This window comes from Lissotriton helveticus, chromosome 7 (genome assembly GCF_964261635.1).
Source record: "Lissotriton helveticus chromosome 7, aLisHel1.1, whole genome shotgun sequence".
In the NCBI taxonomy this organism is placed as follows: domain Eukaryota; kingdom Metazoa; phylum Chordata; class Amphibia; order Caudata; family Salamandridae; genus Lissotriton; species Lissotriton helveticus.
The window spans coordinates 1,786,559,622-1,786,577,537 of NC_136068.1; the positions used below are offsets into that span (position 1 = coordinate 1,786,559,622).

Sequence of the window (17,916 nt, forward strand, 5' to 3'; positions counted from 1 at the left end):
CACCTGTTGGCAATCACTGGGGTTGACTAGTGTAGCGCTTTGGGAGGAGATGGCCCTCGATTGTTCTGGGGAGAGTGTACAGTTGACCCTAGTGTCCCTGGGTGACGGAGAGATGCTACAGAGAATCCTTTGGTGTCATCTGAGTCTTCAGAACAGGTAGTCTCTAATGTATTCCACCAAGTTAGGCTGCTGATAAACATGAGAGTCACTACCCTGTCTACCCTGTGGCTCAGGTTCTCTTTGAGTAGGGGAGTCTCAGGTCTGATAAAGGTAGCTGTGAGTCCATCCATGCGTGTGGATTATCTGCTGGACAACAACCTGGAAGACACCATCTGGAAAGAGGTGGAGCTCAGGTCACATTTGTAGATGATCGGGTTGCCTGAGTGGGTGTGCCTGACAATACAGCCCATGGCAGCTCGAGAGGGTGGTCAGAAGGACCTGGAGCCCACTCCTGCATTATTGACAATCCGGTGGAAGTAGAACCTCAGGGGGATGCCCTGGTATTTACATGGGAAACAGTGACAAAACTGGGGAACCTATCTGAGCTGACCAACTGGCAGGAGGAACAGGGTACCCCAGTGAAAACATACTGCAAGGAGGAGAGAGAGTGCCCTACTCTTGTGGGTCTTTGGTGGCAGGCTGAGGCCCAGGCAGCTGGTGACGTCTGTGGGCAATAACTGATCTACTGGGAGAATGACCCATGTATAGTGAGACTAAGCCTTCTGAGCCTGGTACAACATGTGTTGGTGGTTTCCCAGAGCTTCAGGACCTTCCCACTGGTTCTGGCTCATGATGTGCCCCGGGCAGGTCATTTGAAGCTAGACAAGACCTTTGACAGGCTTGTCACCCACTTTTATTGGCCTCAAATCAGGAAGGCCTTAGATGTGTCCTACGTGCCAGATGAGTGGCAAGTCAAGGGGTATATGCAAAGCTCCCCTGCAACATTTCCCTGTTGTTAGCATCCCGTTTGAGTAGGTTGATATTGCCATTTGGGGACCTCTGGGAGATTCCACAGAAGCAAGTTGGATTCAGCTCTTTTGAACTTATTTATGGATACCTGGCAAGAGTATCTCTCAGTTTGGATAAGGAAGGCTGAGAGTAAGCTCCCAAGAAGCCACCACAGGATGTAGTCAGCTACACGCTGGTGTTCTGCAACCAGACAGCCAGCTTCAAGAAGCTTGCTCAGGAGAACCTTGAAGTTAGCCAGGAGGACATGAAACAATGCTACAACCAGAATAGCACTCTGGCTTAGTCTCAGCCTCATCAAAAAGTGATGATCACACACCATCTTTCTGGGGACTGGAACATCCCAGTAACCACATGCTATTTCGGTGGGGACTTGAACATAAGCATGGGCGTAAAATCCGTTACGCTCGCGGATTTTGCGGATTTTCGGTAAATTCGCAATCCGCAAACTCTCGCGAACTTACCGAAAATTCGTAAATCCGTGCGAAGCGGATATTTTTGCTTGTTCGCTCTTGCCAACTAGAATACTATACATTTTCGCGGGAGTAAACACTTGCGAAAACGTAGATGCGGCGGGCAGTGACAATCTCGCAATTGCGAGATTGCAAAATTTGCAATTTCGCACAAGAAATCCACCAGCAGGCAGCATAAACCTTGAAAATTATGATTTTTATCAGAATAACTCCTCAGGTTGACATTTGCCTGCACTTTTTTTTTGCAAGGAGTCCATTTTGGGGGGGGTGGGAGGAAGGAAGTGCCCCACAGTCTCCAACTTCCTGTTCCTGTCCAGCAGGCTCCTCTCAGTGCTTTCTTCATGTGCTGGTCACTTTGATTTGGATCTTGACCTGGAAGCACTCAGCAGGTGCAAAAGTTCAATCTTATCATTAGTAACCATTCCCTGTAGTGCCTGGAAGGATTACTTTTTGTGGATGCTGCTGGATATTTGGATTTTTGCATAACTGAAAGCACTCAGCAGGTGCAAAAGTTCAATCTTATCATTAGTAACCATTCCCTGTTGTGCTTCCTGAGGGCCCCCTTCAGAGTTCAGTTGCCTACTTGCAACTATTCTATGACCCTGCTCTGACCCTCACAGCAGGCTCAGAGAAAGCAATTACAGATAAGGAAGCAGGTTCCAGCCAGGAAGTTCAAATTCAGTAACACATTAATCAGCCCCTAATTCATTTATGTCAGTTGAGGCAGGGCAGGTGTGCTTTTCCACCCATAATCTACAGTGATGAACTAGAGGGTGGCATGGGTGAGCCAGAGGGTGGCATGGGTGAGCCAGAGGGTGGCAATGGTGAAACAGAGGGTGGCAGTGGTGAAACAGAGGGTGCTGTGATGAACCAGATGTAGAAACAACATGTTCGCGACCGTTGCTACCCGAAAAGTAAGTTCGAATTTGCGAACTGGTACAAAATCCTCGCGAACTAGCAGAAATCCTTGCGAACACAAAAAAAAAAAATCCGCAAATTCGCGAGAGTTCGCGGATTTTGCGGATTGCGAATCCGTTAATACGCAATTTCACGGATTGCCAATTCGCAAAATCCGCCCATGCTTACTTGAACATCCAAGTAACCACACACTCCGTGGAGACTTGAACAGTACTATAATCACACACCATATTTGTGGGGACTTCAATAAGATTCATTTCACACACCATTTCAGTATGTAATTAAACATTCCTATAATTGCGCATAATCTCTGTGGGAACTTGAACAACCTTATCTTCAAACGCTACCTCTTGTGGGACATCATGGCTTGAGACAGTAGCTTTGAAGAGACTATGAGACTACTAGGATCACATTCCATCTCTATGGGAAATAATTACATACCATCCCTAGGCAGATATTAACATAACATGCCATTCTGAGGGAGATGTGGTTTAATAGCTGCTTTGAAATAAGTGAAAGTAACTATTCCACTTCATCACATTGTTTGATACCATCATTTAATTTCTCCATGTGTTCGGTCCATATCTCCTAAGACTTTAAGAACTAAATAAACAGTTACAGTATTAATTTCACTTCTGTAATCCTGATATATGATATTTTCTAAAGCATTACTTTTTCCATTTATTGTGTACCTCTAGAAGACATGCAGCCATTTAACTAGGAAAATATTATGATATTATTTATGTACACAGCTGGGAAAATTAACATTTAGCCCATGACTGTATTCAATCACAGATGCTAATTATTGAATGAGTCCACGTAAAGATGGTAGCACAAGTTCAAGTCCCCACAAAGATGATTCTGTGCAAGTGATTAAATAACAACTTATTTGAAACAAGATCCTGTATTATGAATTTCTTCTGAAAGTGTTTCTGTTATTTATATTTGTTTAAACATTGAGATTGGGGGGGCATGGCTAAGCGCCGGGTGAGATGGCAGCGTTAGTGTGAGCGGTCCGTGACTGCCGGAGTGAACAGGCGGTTCGCGTCTTTTTTCAAGCACTGGAGAAGGAGAATTCAAATGTCGGAAGGCTCCAGCAATGCCGTACAACTTATTTCGCGGCTCCCTGTGCCTGCTTTCCTAACTTTTTCGACGGAGATTTTTCCGGTTGCGGCTCCTTGACGGCCGCGGCCGCCATTTTGTGCTCCTACAGTGCGCTCCGAGTGAGGCGTTTCTCCGCTTTCTGCAGCCCTATATGATGCCTGCAATTCTCTCCCTCATACAAGGTGGGCCAGTATTTGCTTTCAATTACTTTAACTGGTTTTCGTGATTCCTTGCCCTCCAAGAGATTCTGCCTTTATCTTTCTCAGATTTGTCGGCCAATTTGTGATTTTACATATCTCTCCCTTGGAATGATCGCCTGCAACTGTTCTTTCTTTTTCGTGACTTCGCAGATCCTGTCAGAATTTTTCATTATATAATTGACTCTGTTCATATCTCCTGAACTCCTACTGTTATCTGCTTAGTTTGCTGTGCGCAGAGGTCCTCTGGCTGTGTTGCTTACATATTTTCCTCAGTAGTGGTCGGTTCCTCATGGGCAGGATCACGACAGACTGTGTCAGCAAGGCTCCGAAGCGTAACTTTATTAAAAACTCCAAGGTGTTTTCGGAACTGGCTCAGTTAGAAGCTTCTCAAACACCCTGTACCCTCGAGCCGCAGTCTGTGATGGAGCATACTGCGCAGCCCTCAGGGAAAGCCACTACCAAAAGACTACAAAAGGACCCCCCCTTGCCGTCTAACTCCACCCCCACCATATCTATGGAACTGCTGTTGGAGGAGATAAGAGCCCTCCGCCCCTATATGAAGGAAACTAACGCCAAGCTACAAGTTCTCACTGATAATTGGTCGTCAATGGACGCGCGAGTCACATCAGTGGAACAAAGTGTCTCTTCTCTTCAGGAAACGTCCACCAAAGTCTCTCATATGCATTCACAGATTTCTTCTCTTCAAAAGCAGGTGGAGGACCTTGAAAATCGGAATAGGCGTAATAACCTACGCATTTACGGCCTGGTGGAGGGTTGCGAGGGGAGTGACCCCATTGCTTTTAAAAAATCTTTTCTCCCTAAACTCCTGCATATGCCAGAGGATACTATGCTCAACATACAGCGGGCTCATAGACTTGACTGGACACCTTCATCTGCTTCCACTAAGTTAAGACCAAGAGGCGTCATCATGTATTTCCTAGAATACACCGACCTTCTGAAAAGTCCTCTCAGCGGCCAGAGCCTCTCCTCGTCTCACACGGTCGGGATCCTCCCTTTTTTTGCACAGGACTATGCCAAAACCACAGCTAATCGTCGTAAGGCCTTCTTGGATATGAGGTCGGATTTCCGTTCCATCGATGCCAGATATGGACTTTTTCACCCATGTCTTTTTAAGGTCACCTACAATTATAAAACAACAGCTTATTTGTACGACTTCAGATCTTCTTGAATTCCTGCCGAGCTGCTGACATGGAGTTCTCTGGTCCTTCCTCTTCCTTCCCTCCATGACTTTCCTGAGTTGCTGACGCCTTTTCCAGTTTGGCCTCTTCTACTCGTTCCTTGAGTTTAACAGTTGTACTTTATGTTTTTGCGCATCCTATAAACATTTTTTATGTTGGCTTCACATTCTCATAATCTCCCCTGTCTATTCTTTCCTGCCTATTGTATTCGATCATGTAACCTCCCTGTTGTTTTTCTTCTTTACTCTTTTTTTTATTTTTATTGCTCCGTTCTCCTGATGTTCTCCTCATGTTTCCACAGCTTATACATCGCGTTCCGTGTTATTCTTCCGGCTGTACGGCTCGCTGGCCCTAGACGTCTTGCCTTCTCCAGTTGGCTTTACCCCTCTCCCCCTTCACGTCTGATCTTCTTCCTGACTGTGTTCCCTCGCCTTCCTCCTTGTAAGTACATTTTCTTTTCTAGTTCGACATGTTTGCATTTGCTTCTGCTTCCTCCCTCCGGTCCCTTTCCCTTGTTTAATGGTGTCATTTTTTCTTCGCTTGTTCCCACTTCTCTGCTTTTTCTCCTCTCGTGTTTCTCCATTCATTCATTGGGTTTGCTTGTTTTGTTCTTCTGTCTCTGTATATCTCCTTCTGCCGTTTACCATCTTCATTATTTATTACTGTTCTTACTTTTCTCTTTTCTTTTCTTCTCTTCATTTTCGTGCTTTCTCTTTCATTGCTTCATATTTACACACTCTCCTATTCTATTTGTTCTTTGGTGTTACTCTTCTTAGCTCAGTTTATGCTCATGCTCTCCTTTTCATGCCTTCCCTGCGTTTTCCAATTCCTAGCATTTCCTCAGTTTTTTCTTAATTTCTTTTTTTTTTCACTCATGTTTTTTCTGTTTCCCCTTCCATCGAATTCCTCTCCGTAGCTCTACTTTCTCCTTCCCTCTTTTTAGTCTTGCATAAACATTTGCTCTTTCTTCGTTTGCTTTATCTCATGGTCTTTTGCTCTGCATTTATTCCCTATGTTTATCATAATATGCTTTGTACACTATGTCATTGAAAATAATTACATGGAATGTTAAGGGTATCAATTCCCCAATCAAGCGACAGAGAATTCTATCTCACCTAGCTAAATTGAATGTCGACTTTGCATTTTTGCAAGAAACTCGCCTTTCTCATGCAGAATCTGCAAAACTCAAAAGGAGTTGGGTGGGTGAAGTTTATTATTCTCAGGGTGATGGTAAACGCAACGGGGTAGCAATTTTGTGTCGTAAATCCCTATCCCACTCTTTGATTATTCAAGAGTCGGATGCTGAAGGTAGATGGATACATGTCAGACTATCTCTTAGAGGTGTTCTAATCTCTCTCCTTAATGTTTATGCCCCCACTGTCGGCGACCCTACTTTTTGGTGTGTATTCTCTCAACAAATCACTCGATTTGTTGATGACAATTTTATTCTAGCAGGAGACTGTAATCAGTCCTTTGTCCCCTTTTTAGACCGAAATTCAAACGCTCCTTATATTCCAAACAAGTCCCACAAACTCTTCTCCCAAGCTATCTCCCAACATAAACTAATTGACGCCTAGCGCCTTTGCAATCCGTTGACATGGGAGTTCACCTATTACTCTCCCTCCCATCATTCCCAATCACGGATTGATTATATTTTTGTTACCCACAACATTGCCCAAACCCTTACTAATGCCAAAATTGGTCCAATTTTATTATCAGATCATGCTCCTGTTTTAATTAATGTTGACATACTACCTAAAGTTGCTGGACATAAAAGATGGCGTTTCAACAACACCCTTCTATTGGATCCTAAGTTCAGCGCCTCCTTCACCGACTTTTTTCACGGGTTTTTTTGTTTAACGATTCCCCTTCCATTCCTAAGCATACCATCTGGGATGCCTTTAAAGCTACAGTGCGAGACTTTATAATTGGATATGTGGCGAAAAAACGAAAAGCTGCTCGAATATTTACTGGGGATATCCTCCAAGATATCAAGAGATTGGAACATGCCTATTTTACTTCACACTCACAAGATAGTCTGACGGCTCTTGTCGCTGCTAAACTGAAATTTAACAAAAAATCCACAGAAGATGCTTCCCTGTACTTACTGAAATCAAGTGCAAAGTTTTATGGGGGCAGAAATAAAGCAGGGAAAATCTTAGCTAACTACTTGAAAGTTAAACATAATAAGTTAAATATTGGATCCATATATGATATCAACTCAAATCTCAAGCATAGAGATGCTGACATTCTTACTGAATTTTCCCTCTTTTACAAAACCCTTTACTCTTCTGAAACTCAACCCTCCCCTCAATCTCTAACACGTTTCTTCTCGACCATTCGCAAACCCGAACATTTTCCCATTGATCTTTCTCATTTGAAATCCGACATATCCCAACAAGAATTACTCACTGCACTCCAACATCTCAAAAAAGACAAGGCCCCTGTACCAGATGGTTTCACAGTCGAATTCTTCCTCCATTTTTCAAAGTTACTTATCCCAAAATTGCACTCTCTTATAGACACATTTGTTGCCCTAGGTAGTTCCTCACGCTCCTTCTCCGACGCCCACATCTGCCTTATACCTAAAGAAGGGAAGGATGTAAAATACTGCAAAAATTACAGGCCCATTTCTCTGGTTAATATCGACTATAAAATATTCCCCAAGTCACTTGCGGCATGACTAGACCTTCTCCTCCCTGAACTTTTGGGTGAGGAGCAATCTGGCTTCGTCAAGGGTCGATTTATCACTGATAATACTAGACTTTTGTTTCATGTCTTGTAAAAATCCTCACATCTGCATCATTCCCTTGCTGCGATTGCCTTAGATGCCGAAAAGGCATTTGATAGGGTTGAATGGTCCTATCTTTTTCATACCCTTGAACGGTTTGGCTTTGGTCCTAGATTTATTTATTTGATTTCCCTACTATATTCTAATCCACGTGCAGCAGTGTGCGCTAATGGCCTGGTCTCCTCCTTTTTTGATCTTGGTAGAGGTGTTCGTCAAGGATGTCCCCTATCCCCTTTTCTTTTTAACTTAGCCTTGGGGCCTTTCTTGTCCAAGCTTCGTCAAAACCCTAATATTCATGGATTTCAAGCCATGCATTCCCAAGTGAAGCTTGCTGCATACGCTGATGATATTTTACTTTTTATTTCCAATCCTACTGAATCAATTCCCGCTTTTCTGGAGGAAGTTAGGGACTATTCCTTAATATCTGGTTACAAACCTAATAATGACAAATGTGAGATTTTTCCCTTGACAAAGTTCACTTTCAAACCTGATTTTAGTGCTTCTAATTTTACATGGAGCTCCTCACACATCAAATATTTGGGCCTGCACGTCACCCCCTCCATTTCAGAAACAGTTTCTCTCTGCTTGAATAAATGTATCCAAAAAATATCAAATTTAACATCCAGATGGCATCCTCTCTACTTGTCTTGGTGGGGTCGCCTTGATCCATTAAAATGATGCTGTCTCCGATAATTATTTATACAATCTCTAACATTCCAGTACCCATCCCTTCTAATTTTTTCCCAAAAATTAATTCAATTTTGACATCCTTTCTCTGGAATAACAAAAAGCCTACGATGTCCCTCGCTAGGCTAATACGTCCCAAATCAGAGGGCGGAGTCAATTTTCCAGACTTTCCGGTGTATCAAAGGGCATTCCTGCTGCGACAGGCTTCCTTTTGGTTACAGGACCCTGTCTCTCCCTGCCCTTTATGGGCTAAAGTTGAACGCCTCTTTCTTTCCCCCTTCTCTTTTGCTGTATATATATTTCCTTTTCACGCAAACCCTCTTCACTTCCCACTCACATTCACAAATTCACTACCAAATTACTTCTATCCTTTATCCCTCCTCCCCCTACTACAGTTGCTGACTTCATCAACTCCATTATTTGGCATAATGTGAATTTATTGATTTCTAATAAACCCTTATACTGGAGGTCTTGGAGACAAAAAGGATTAATCTGGATTTCCCAACTTTTTTCACATTCTGCCTTCATACCTTTCTTGACTCTTTCCTCCTCCTACAATATACCTGCTTCATTTGCCCACAAATATCTACTACTTAAAAACACAGTGCTGTCGACTTACACTCGACTTTCACAGGTAAATACTCCTCCCACATCCCTCACCTCCACTTCACAACTTCATTCCTTTCTACGCACCACTTTTAAAGCTTCTAATATTTATAAATACCTTCATATCAAAGAAGCTATTAGGCCTAAATCTAAGGTGGAGGAACAATGGGAATATGATCTTGCTACATCTTGGCCGATATCTTAGTGGGACAAGATATGGACTAAGATTCGCAAATCATCCAGAGCAGCGACCTTAAAGCAGTCCCTGTTCTTCATTTATAAAAGACTCCTTTTTACACCATCCGACCTCAATAAACGGTTTTCAACAACTCCAGATATTTGCTGGTCTTGCTCTTCTCCACACGCAACCCTACTTCACATGCTGTTTCTATGTAAATCTGTTCTTGACTTCTGGTTGCAGGTATGGGCTCAAATTAATGTAATATTCCACACCCATATTCCCTTTTCTCACACTCACATCTTCTTAGGAAGCCTCTCTCCTTGCTGGGAAGATGTTGAACTTAATGTTCAGATCATTGATTTGTTGTTGGCTGTTGCATCCAACAGATCACACTCAACTTGAAAAATTCTTCTAATATCTCCTTTAGAGCATGGTGGTACAATGTTTGTCATAACCACAGATTGGACACTGCTTTCGTCTTTCCCATCCATATGGCGATGAAGCGTATGGACTTATGGCTTCCTATCACGATGTACCTTGATGTATGTGCTAATCGTTCATTTAATCCACAGCCTATCCAACAAGAAGTCCCCAAATCTCCTTAATTACCCTTTACATTCCTTATCTCTTTCCTGATTACCTTATATGTATCCACTTTTGTATAGCCATATTTTTCTCTTCATTGTATCTCCTTTGCTTGGTTTTACAGCCCATGATTAGCTTTATTAGTATCATTGATTTGGCTGTATTGTTCTAATTGATTGTTATTGTTTTCCTTCTCTTCTTTTTTTTTAATCATTCTTGAATTATTCTAGCACTGTGTATTGACACCCTGGTTTTTTGACTAATAAAAGTTTACTGAACTTAAACATTGAGATTGATTAGTCCTCAAAAGGCAAGTGTCCACACATACTTCATTCAAAGATGGCAATCACATGTATGTGTGTGTCTGAGTGTGTGTTTGTGTCAGGAAAAACAGCATATCTGCTGTGTTTATGAGAGAAGCCTGCAATTTGGATAATAGTTATGTGACTGTTTTTAGTGTGCAATAGCTTTCACAGCTGCACCTGTATTAATCAGTACTGTGAAAACGCTGCTCCAATTTAGGATAGAGTTGAAGAATGCACTTCTTTAAAGAGCACTAAATCACAATTCAATAATCTTCAACATTCCAGTTTCCTCTTGCAATAATTGTCACCTTTACGTGTGTCTTTGTCCATGTAGAGCTCTCCGCTTCTGTTTGGTTAAGTTTGCTGTAAGAAATTCCATATGCTTACATGCAAACACACATATACACATCCCTTATGTTACTATACCATGATATAAATAGGCACAGATTAGCAGCTTGTAGTATTAGTGTCCATATGATATATGTTCTGTAAGTGAGGACCAGATGTACGCGCATTTTATTTTGCGCCTCGCCATTTGCAACTAATTGCGAGTAACAAATTGCGAGGCGCAAAATAAAATGTACAACAGTGTCTTTAACACTGTTTGCGATTCCCAATGGGGTCGCACATTGTGAGGTTCATTAATATTAATGAGCCTCTCACAATTTGCGAGCCCATTGGGAATGGCAGGCCCTTCCAGGGATGGTGGCCTGCTGGGCTCTTGCATTTAAAAAAAATGAAATGTTTTTGTTTCATAATTTAAGGGCAGGCAGCTTCACACAGTGGCTGACCGCCTGCGCCGACGACCTCGCGCCACTAAAGAACCCTCCCAGCAGACCCAGAAGCAAGAAGGCGTCCTGGTTCACCGACGAACTTAAGGTCTCCAAGAAGACCTGCCGCACCCTCGAGAAAGCCTGGCTCCTCGACCGGACCACCGACAACATGACCGCCCTCAAACACGCTACCCGCAAGCACCACCAGCTCATCCGCACCACCAAGAAGAAATCCCTGAAGGAACGACTGGACAACACCACCCACGGCAGCAAGGAACTCCTCACCATCGTCAAGGAGTTCTCCAACACCAGCACCGGCACCAACAACATCACTCCGTCACAAGACCTCTGCGACTCCCTCGCCTCGTTCTTCCACCGCAAGATCACCGACATCCACAACAGCTTCGGCGCACCACCCACGCACCCAACCGTCGAACCCACGCCCCCCACCGCCACCCTTCGCACCTGGACCACGGTGACCACCGAAGACACAACCCGCACGATGAACACCATCCACTCCGGATCACCAACCGACCCCTGCCCACACCACGTCTTCAACAAGGCCGACTCCACCATCGCACCCCAACTCCGGAACATCATCAACACCTCCTTCAACACCGCCACCTTCCCGGAGAGCTGGAAGCACGCCGAGCTCAGCGCCCTCCTGAAGAAACCTACAGCGGACCCCACCGACCTCAAATACTTCCGCCCCATCTCGCTCCTCCCTTTTCCTGCTAAAGTCATCGAGAAGATCGTCAACAGACAGCTGACCGCCTTCCTCGAGACGAACGGATCCCTCGACCCCTCGCAGTCCGGCTTCAGAGCCAACCATAGCAGCGAGACCGCCGTCATCGCAGCCACCGACGACATCCGGACCCTGCTCGACAAGGGGGAAACAGTGGCCCTCATCCTCCTGGACCTCTCCGCTGCGTTCGACACGGTCTGCCACCGCACCCTAGTCCAGCGCCTCAGCAACATCGGTATCCAAGAGAAGGCACTGGAGTGGATCATCTCGTTCCTCGCCGGCAGAACACAAAGAGTGCGCCTCCCCCCGTTTCGCTCCGAGGCCACCGAAGTCATCTGCGGCGTCCCGCAAGGATCTTCACTCAGCCCCACCCTCTTCAACGTCTACATGAGACCTCTTGCAGCCATCGCACACCAGCACAACTTCAACATCATCTCTTACGCCGATGACACCCAGCTGATCCTCTCCCTCACCAGAGACCCCGACGCCGCCAGAACCTGCCTACACGAAGGGATGAAAGACGTCGCCGAGTGGATGAAGGACAGCCGCCTGAAACTGAACTCAGACAAGACGGAAGTCCTCATCCTGGGATCTTCGCCCTCCGCCTGGGATGACTCCTGGTGGCCCCCAGCCCTGGGCACCGCACCCAAGCCAACTGACCACGCACGCAACCTGGGCTTCATCCTGGACTCCGCTCTCTCGATGACCAGACAAGTCAACGCCGTCTCCTCATCGTGCTTCAACACCCTACATATGCTTCGCAAGATCTTCCGCTGGATCCCGACCGAGACCAGGAAGACTGTCACCCAGGCACTCGTCACCAGCCGACTGGACTACGGAAACGCCCTCTACGCCGGAACCACAGCCAAGCTACAGAAAAGACTCCAGCGCATCCAGAACGCCTCCGCCCGACTCATCCTGGATGTCCCCCGACGCAGCCACATCTCCAGCGCCTGAGGAACCTGCACTGGCTCCCCGTCGACAAGAGGATCACGTTCCGGCTCCTCACCCACGCACACAAGTCTCTCCACGACCTGGGCCCCAAGTACCTCAATGACCGCCTGACCTTCTACACGCCCACCCGCCAGCTACGGTCCACCAGCCTCGCCCTCGCAGCCGTACCACGCATCCGAAGAGCCACCGCCAGAGGAAGATCCTTCTCTTACCTGGCTGCCAAGACATGGAACTCCCTCCCCATCCACCTTCGGCTGACTCAGGACCATCTCGCCTTCAGGAAGCAACTCAAGACCTGGCTGTTCGAACAGTAGCATACCCCTTCCCCCGAGCGCCTTGAGACCCTCCCGGGTGAGTAGTGCGCTATACAAATGGTATGATTGATTGATTGATTGAAGACTGATTTGCATATAGCTGTGTCTGAACTGAAGTGGCGAAGTGAGATAAAGAACAATGATAGTATCAACCCAGATCTGTAACTGGGGTGAGTGTCTGAAACATTTCAGCGCTCTGTCCATCATCTCCTTGTGTTTGCTTTGTTCCCATTAAGTTGTCAGGATATGCTCAGGTGTGGGTCCTTTGTTCACTTTGCCATTGGATTCAAGCTAGCCAGGCGGATGAGGGGTGTTACCTTGAAACCAGTCCTAGGATGCTCGTTCCTGGTTCAGGGAAGCTCTGGCTTGGCAGTTTGGCCTGGACTGTTCCCATGAGCCACAGTGTCCAGACTGATTTACAAATAGCTGGGTCAGAACTGAGGTGGCAAAGTAAGCTAAAGAACGATGATGGATTCAACCAATATCTGTGACTGGGGTTGAGTGCCTGAAAAATGTCAGGTCTCTGTCCATCATCTACTTGTGTTTGCTTTGTTCGCCCTAAGTTGGCAGGGTATGCCCAGACGTGGGTCCCACGCTCACTTTGCCACTGAATTGAAGCTAGCTTGGCTGATGAGGGGTGTTACCCCCAAACCAGTCCCAGGATGCTTGCTTCCAGTTCAGAGAAGCCCTGTATTGGCAGTTCAGGATGGATTGTTCCCATGAGGCACAGGGCCCAAACTAATTTGCATATAGCGGGTCTGAACTGAGGTGGAGAAGTGAGCTAAAGAACAATGATGGATTTAACCCAGATTTGTGACTGGGTGTGAATGTGTGAAAACTTTCAGCGCTCTGTCCATCCTCTCCTTGTGTTTGTTTTCTTCACCCTAAGTTGGCAGGGTATGCCCAGATTTTGGTCCCTTGCTCACTGCTCCATTGCATTCAATCTGGCCTGGCTGATTAGGGGTGTTACCCCAAAACTGGTCCTAGGATGCTTTTTCTGGTTCATGGAAGCCCTGATTTGACAGTTTGGGCTGGACTGTTCAAATGAGGCACATGGTCAATACTTATTTCCATAGAGCCGGTACAGAACTGAGGTGGCGAAGAGAGCTAAAGAACAATGATGGATTTATCCCAGCTGTGTGACTGGGAGTGAGTGTCTGAAAAGTTTCAGTGCTCTGTACATCATCTCCTTGTGTTTGCTTCGTTTCCCCTAAATTGGCAGTGTATGCCCAGACGTGGGTCCCTTCATCACTTTGGCACTGGATTCAAGCTAGCCTGGTTGATGAGGGATGTTGCCCTGAAACTGTTCCCAGGATGCTTGTTTCCGGTTCAGGGAAGCCCTGACTTGACAGTTCCGCTGGACTGTTCCCATGAGGCACAGGGTCAAGACTGATTTGCGAATAGCTGGGTCTGAACTGAGGTGGCAAAGTGAGCTAAAGAATGATGATGGATTCAACCCAGATCTGTAACTGGGGTTGAGTGTCTGAAATGTTTCAGCGCTCTGTCCATCATCTCTTTGTGTTTACTTTGTTCCCCCTAAGTTTGCAAGGTATGCCAGGTATGGGTCCTTTGCTCACTTTTCCACTGGATTCAAGCTGGCATGGCTCATGGGGAGTGTTACCTTGAAACCGTCCCAGTATGCTTGTTTCTGGTTCAGGGAGGCACTGGCTTGGCAGTTCGGGCTGGACTGTTCCCATGAGCCTGAGGGTCAAGACTGATTTGCATGTAGCTGGGTCTGAACTGAGGTGGCCAAGTGAGCTAAAGAATGATGATGGAGTCAACCCAGTTTTGTGACTGGGGGTGAGTGCCTAAACTGTTTCTGGGCTCTGTCCATTATCTCCTTGTGTTTTCTTTGTTTGCTCTAAGTTGGCAGGATATGCCCAGATGTGGGTCCCTTGCTCAGTTTGTCAGTGGATTCAAGATGCCTGGCTGATAAGGGGCATTATCTCAAACCGGTCACAGGATGCTTGCTTCCGGTCCAGTGAAGTCCTGGATTGGCAATTCGAGCTGAACGGTTCCCATGAGGCCCTATGTCAAAACTGATTTACATATAGCTGGCTCTTAACTGAGGTGGCGAAGTGAGCTAAAAAACGATCATGGATTCAACCCAGATCTGTGACTGGGGATGAGTGTGAGAAAAGTTACAGCGCTCTGTCCATCATCTCCTTGTGTTTGTTTTGTTCGCCCTAAATTGGCAGGGTATGCCCAGACATGGTTCCCTTGCTCACTTTGCCACTGGATTCAAGCTAGCCTGGCTGATGAGGGGTGTTACCCTGAAACTGGTCCCAGGATGCATGTTTCCGGTTCAGAGAAGACCTGGTTTGGAAGTTCAGACTGGGCTGTTCCCTTGAGGCACAAGGTCAAGCCTGATTTGCATATAGCTGGGTCTAAACTGAGGTGGCAAAGTGAGCTAAAGAACGATCATGGATTCAACCCATATCGGGGACTGGAGGTGAGTGTCTGCAAAGCTTCAGCGCTCTGTCCATCATCTCTTTGTATTTGCTTTGTTCGCTCTAAATTGGCAGGGTATGCCCAGATGTGGATCCCTTGCTCACTTTACCACTGGATCCGAGCTAGCCTGGCTGATGGAGGGTGTTACCCAAAAAACGATCTCAGGATGCTTATTTACAGTTCAGGGAAGCCCTGACTTGGCAGTTCGGTTGGACAGTTCCCATGAGTGATAGGGTGGAAACTGATTTGCTTATAGCTGGGTCTGAACTGAGGATGCGAAGTGAGCTAAAGAACGAGGATGGATTCAACCCAGATCTGTGACTGGGGGTGAAGTGTCTGAAAACTTCCAGCGCTCTGTCCATCATCTCCTTGTGTTTGCTTTTTTCCCTTGTCTTTCTCAGCACAATGAAATATTTTTGGTGTATGCACTCTGTACAAACTTTGTAATTCATTTAGAAACGTATATGTGAAATAGATTTTAATTGATTGTCACCAAACAAAGCTAGAATAAGAGGTAGGTGAAAATAGAGTATTCAGAGACAGAATGTACAGGTGAAATTAAATGTAATTCAAGGAAAACTTGCAAATCCTTTTATTTTGGAGTCTGCCTCAAAGATTTTGCGAGGCTTCCTGGACCCAACCAGTGCTTTGCAGAGGATCATCTGGCATTGTTAAAAGGGGTTAAAACAATTGCAAATTGATTGAACATTGATGTTTGCACTTGTTGCAACACAATGTTTCTGACTTCACCCTATATGTGTACAAGGTTAGATTTACTGACTTTCCATGCAAAGCAGTGCAGCACATCAAGTTTCTGAGATGTGTTACATGAAAGGGGAAGAGCATAACAACCGCAGTTCTACTAAGACATAGTGATACTTTACTCTCTCTTCCTGCTTGGTGCACTTTAAGCTTTCATGTCTTAACACAAACACCCTTGAACCACAATGTGTGTGTATTTATGTGCGTGTGTGTGTGATAGTGTGTGTGGGTGTGTGCAAAAACTATGCAATAGTCTCTTTTCCCCCATTTCATGCATGCTGTACAGTGCAATACACATGAAAAGCAGGAAAAATGTGGAGACTTTTAAAACTTTTTCCACTAGTACACCTGCCTCATATGTTTGTCTATAAATAAGGATCATGGGATTTCCTTCAAACCCCATGGGTAGATAAAAGAGAACCAAAAGTAGCACAACATTGCACAGAGCACTGCCTTGTCACATTAAAGGCAATTTTCCAACGCAAATCATGATTTGCTTTGGAAAGTAGAAACCACAACACTTCTTTGTGCTGGGTTTGCGTAACATTTATGATGCACACCCTGTGCAAGGTGTTAGTAACTCTCGGCTGCTCTTTGGAGGGGTTTGGACTCCTGCCGTTCATATTCCCAGCTTCGAGAAGTGATTATTCGCTGCGGTTGCATTTGAGAAATCATTTTTATTAACCACTTTTGTGTTTTACTGTTTCTACATCATTTTTCATTTTGGACACCTCTATCAGGAGTTTAAAACAATAATAATGAATGAAGCATTGAAAATCCCATGTTCTGCTCTAATTCGGAGCCCTCTTGCTAGTCAGGTCCTGTGTGAATCCAAAGAAAAGTTTACAAGTGGAATATTCATTTGAGCACAGAGCACATTTCCTAAATCAGCTAACCAACACACCATGTTATAATTTGTTCCAATGTGTTGTAAGTTACTTAGACTTCAGCACATTTGGAATTGACTTGTTTTATGTTACATGCTACAATGTTTTCTGTAGTAATATAGTATGGAGAGCAGAATAAACATGCAATAAGCCACGGTTCTAAAGGGACAGTTGCAACAAATACTGAATTAATGGAGTTTAAACTATAGTGATCATAGCTCACCCTCATACAACACCACAGCAAGGAAACCGACAACTGGCAGAAGTGACGTCATGATGCTGGAGGAAGGTGCCAGGTGATGAAGAGGGTCTGGTTGAAGCCTGTCGCCTGCTTTTCTGTGAACTACACCTCTGGGGATGCTGCATTTATGTCCCGGAGAGAAGGAAACATTCTTCCTCCAATCCCTCCCTCCCCCCACCCCCACCTGGCATTCAATAGAACGCCGCAACTGTTGCCTGAGCCAGCTCCTGCTTGGAACGCGCCCTGGGAGAAAATACATTTGCTTCCCTCGCTGCAGCCTGTGAACACAAACTTCTTGCACCTCTCCCAGGTCACCTGAATCACCTACAGTTTATTTCGGTCAGGGTAGTTGATGTTACGTTGTTTGTTGTTGTGGGGAGGGTGTATTGCTGTGTCAACGGCAGAGGGTGAAAAGTAGATGGGGGGGACACGGGAAAGGGGCTTACAGGGTGTTTAATACAGCGTTTACAACCTATTAGAACAACTTTAAACTAAATGACTGGAGCCAAGGTTTGGGGGCACTGCTATGAACAAGTGCTTAATGCACAGGGTTCCTTGAGCCCCACTGAAGATTAGCGACCTGGCCCGGACTGGGGCCCGGCCCGCTCATGCCCAAAGCTGACCTTGCCTGCGCCTCGTCTCGTGTGCACACCACATTGATCTCATCAGCAGACCAACCAAACTAAGAAGTTGCATAAATGAATCTGTGCGTGCCTCAAACCAGGACCCACTGTCCGCAGAAAACAAAGGGGGTCCCTACTCTCTTTTTTTTTT

The 17,916-nt window shown here is 45.5% G+C and overlaps 1 protein-coding gene across 2 annotated transcripts in view; it reads right to left on the minus strand.

The window, feature by feature from the left end:
- The window catches only part of LOC144767716 (uncharacterized), a 323,524-nt gene extending 306,298 nt beyond the window's left edge, over positions 1–17,226 (minus strand). For both annotated transcript variants that reach the window (XM_078651106.1, XM_078651107.1), the window contains exon 1: positions 17,125–17,226. In XM_078651106.1, coding sequence (XP_078507232.1) covers positions 17,125–17,176 — 52 coding nt within the window. In that variant the 5' untranslated portion in view covers positions 17,177–17,226. The remainder of the gene's footprint in view (positions 1–17,124) is intronic.
- Positions 17,227–17,916: the final 690 nt, after the last annotated feature.